This window comes from Nematolebias whitei, chromosome 7 (assembly GCF_014905685.2).
Source record: "Nematolebias whitei isolate Nwh7 chromosome 7, NemWhi1, whole genome shotgun sequence".
NCBI classification, from domain to species: Eukaryota; Metazoa; Chordata; class Actinopteri; order Cyprinodontiformes; family Rivulidae; genus Nematolebias; species Nematolebias whitei.
This window is the reverse complement of record NC_056504.1, coordinates 36,614,458-36,616,994: the sequence shown is the minus strand read 5'-3', so window position 1 is coordinate 36,616,994 and position 2,537 is coordinate 36,614,458. Positions and strand designations below refer to the sequence as shown.

At 36.8% G+C, this 2,537-nt stretch overlaps 1 protein-coding gene across 1 annotated transcript in view; it reads left to right on the top strand.

Moving 5' to 3' along the window:
* The first annotated feature begins 1,195 nt into the window (after window positions 1-1,195).
* tgm5l (transglutaminase 5, like) overlaps window positions 1,196-2,537 on the top strand; it is a 138,876-nt gene continuing 137,534 nt past the window's right edge. Inside the window, exon 1 of the mRNA XM_037679832.1 lies at window positions 1,196-1,271. Coding sequence (XP_037535760.1) covers window positions 1,196-1,271 — 76 coding nt within the window. The remainder of the gene's footprint in view (window positions 1,272-2,537) is intronic.

The following is a 2,537-nucleotide window of genomic DNA, read 5'->3' as shown; positions in this document are numbered from 1 at the left end:
AAGCTCACACACATACAGATGTAAAAGAGACTGAATGAACGTGTGGCGCTTTCAAATATTGTATATTTTTCCTACGTCCTGATCTGATTTTGGATGTAAAGTGAGGAGAGAGGAAAAGTCAAAATGAAATGAAGATGTCACAAAAAAAAAAAAAAAAACAGCTGACACACAGAGGCAGTGACGTTCTTTGCTCTAAGGCAGCGTTCAATCAATAGTGTAGCATTCATATTCTTAGGTCATTTTGGAATTCAATGGATTTGGCCTGTGCAATGGAAAACAAAGAGCGAGTAAACAAGAACTGAGCCCATCCATTCCCAGCAGATGCTGTGGCAGAATGAGGCAGAGGGCAAAGGAAATGAAACTTTTCCTTAAAAACAAACCAAAAAAACACACCATTTGGTCTCTACTTTTATAAAATATGCCTCTGCTGCCCGGGTTTTCAACGCAGAAGCTCACCTGTTGAGAAGAAACAGCGAGGAGGAAACAATGCCCTGATTTTTTAACTGAGCTGCTGTTGCCTAACAACACATTTCTCATTTATACTGGTGCAGAGGTGACATACAACTTCATGACCTGTTCTTCAGTAAGGCTGGGATAACAGAGAACGCTATAATGGAGTCATGCTTTGACAAGCCTCAGGAGGCCAACTCCTCATTCTGGAAATCAAATCCACATCATACCTTTATCTTAGAAATACTTGGAATGAGAAAAAGAGGGTTTTACAATCATTTTATATATTTTTGTAATAATACATATTGAACCAATTCATTATGTTGTTTATTTAATTAGGATATTAAAAAAAATCTATTGTAATAAAAAGAAGCATCAGCTGTCAAGTTTAATTAAGAAAAACAAGTAGGTCTTCTTTGGTAAATCTTATGCATTTATTGACTATTTTCACCTTTTCACAAATTTTTAGTAAAGATTATTTTAATCCAAGTTACAGTAAAAATACCCATGGCATATTTATGTGTCACTTCTCTTTAGTATCACATGAAGGTTCAGGCTCAAAACAGTTGGAAACCTATCTTTGTGTTTTGCTTGTGCCTGATTTAAAAATAAACCTGCTTTTATTTCACCATCTCTATTGTAAATCATCACTGGACACCCATGATCCTGACGCTAACAAAGCTATAGGAAACAGAACAGGAGAAAGAAGAGAGAAAACTGCTCAGAGGGCAGCAGGCAGCCCAAGATGGGTTTCATTGTGATGCAGAGCCAAGCCAAAGACAATTTCAAATATTTGTTCATACGCAGGCGAGCTGCAGGAGGTAAGGAAGGATGCTGAATCGCAAGTGGTGTTGCTATAACATGCTTGGAATTCACACTATGTGGTAGCAGGTGAATGATGATAACCTGCAAGTTGAAAAGCTGCCAAGAGCTTATGGTGTAAAAAACAAACAAACAAACAAAAAAACATGTAAAGACAAATAATAATGTAGTTAAGGTCAGAACAATTAGTGTTGCTTGGGATCTGGGGATGGGTGACAGAAGAGATTCCAGCAGAAGCAGGGAGATGGAATCAGCGAAGACATAATGTACTTGGTTTTAAAATCAATATAATCCATGAAAACATCGGTTTGTTCTGACCGGAGTCGAGAGCAGTAGGACCTCCAGTTCTTGCTGCTTTGATAGACATGTCAGATGTAAACGGAGCTAGGTCAGAGACCAATAATAGCAGCTCTGTGACTGCCTCTTTTTTCTGCATCAGCTCCCATTCTGAATGTGATTATCACTCAGACTAACCCATTACCTCCACACTGAGGTCCCCATACATCCCCCGTGTTTCTGTCCAGAGTCCGCCTTTACTTGTTTTGCTGCTGTTAAATTCAGTCTGACTTTAGCTGCTGCAGTTTCTCTTCTCCATCTGCCTTTCCTTCTTTATCTCTCCGCTTAACAAAAAAAAGAGTCACAAAATGCTACAAGACTCAGAAGGGATGCATCAAGGAGAATTTTTAGGTATATTAGTTCTCATAAAATGAATTCATCAGAAGAATCCCAGAGTGTCGGTGCCAGAAATCTGAACAGCAGTATCAGTGGTTGTTTTGAATGCATCATTGGCACCAGTTCAAATAAACCAATAAATCATACACGTGTCCCCAGTTAATTTACACTGAAGTATTGAAATAAAAAATACAGCTCATCGTTTTGGTGGTTTTAGCCAACAAGTTGCAAACCTATTTATAATACTGTATATCACAACCATGCTGAGACTGTGGTTTGAAAGCTTTTTTTTAATTTTTTTTAAATTAAAACATAAATAAACTGTGATGCTGACTGGAGCTAAATTAAATTTGATTTGTTGGCATTTTTTAAATAAAATAATTCAAATCCAAACCAGTGCCACTTAACAAAATGTACACCTTTATATATATATATATATATATATATATGCTCTGTGTATATATACATATGACAAACAGACTGTGTTTATACCCAAAGCTGTATAGAGCTGCCGTATATGGACTGTATAAATGTATAAATTATATGTATAAATGGACTGTACTTATATAGCGCCTTTCTATCTAATCAAGATA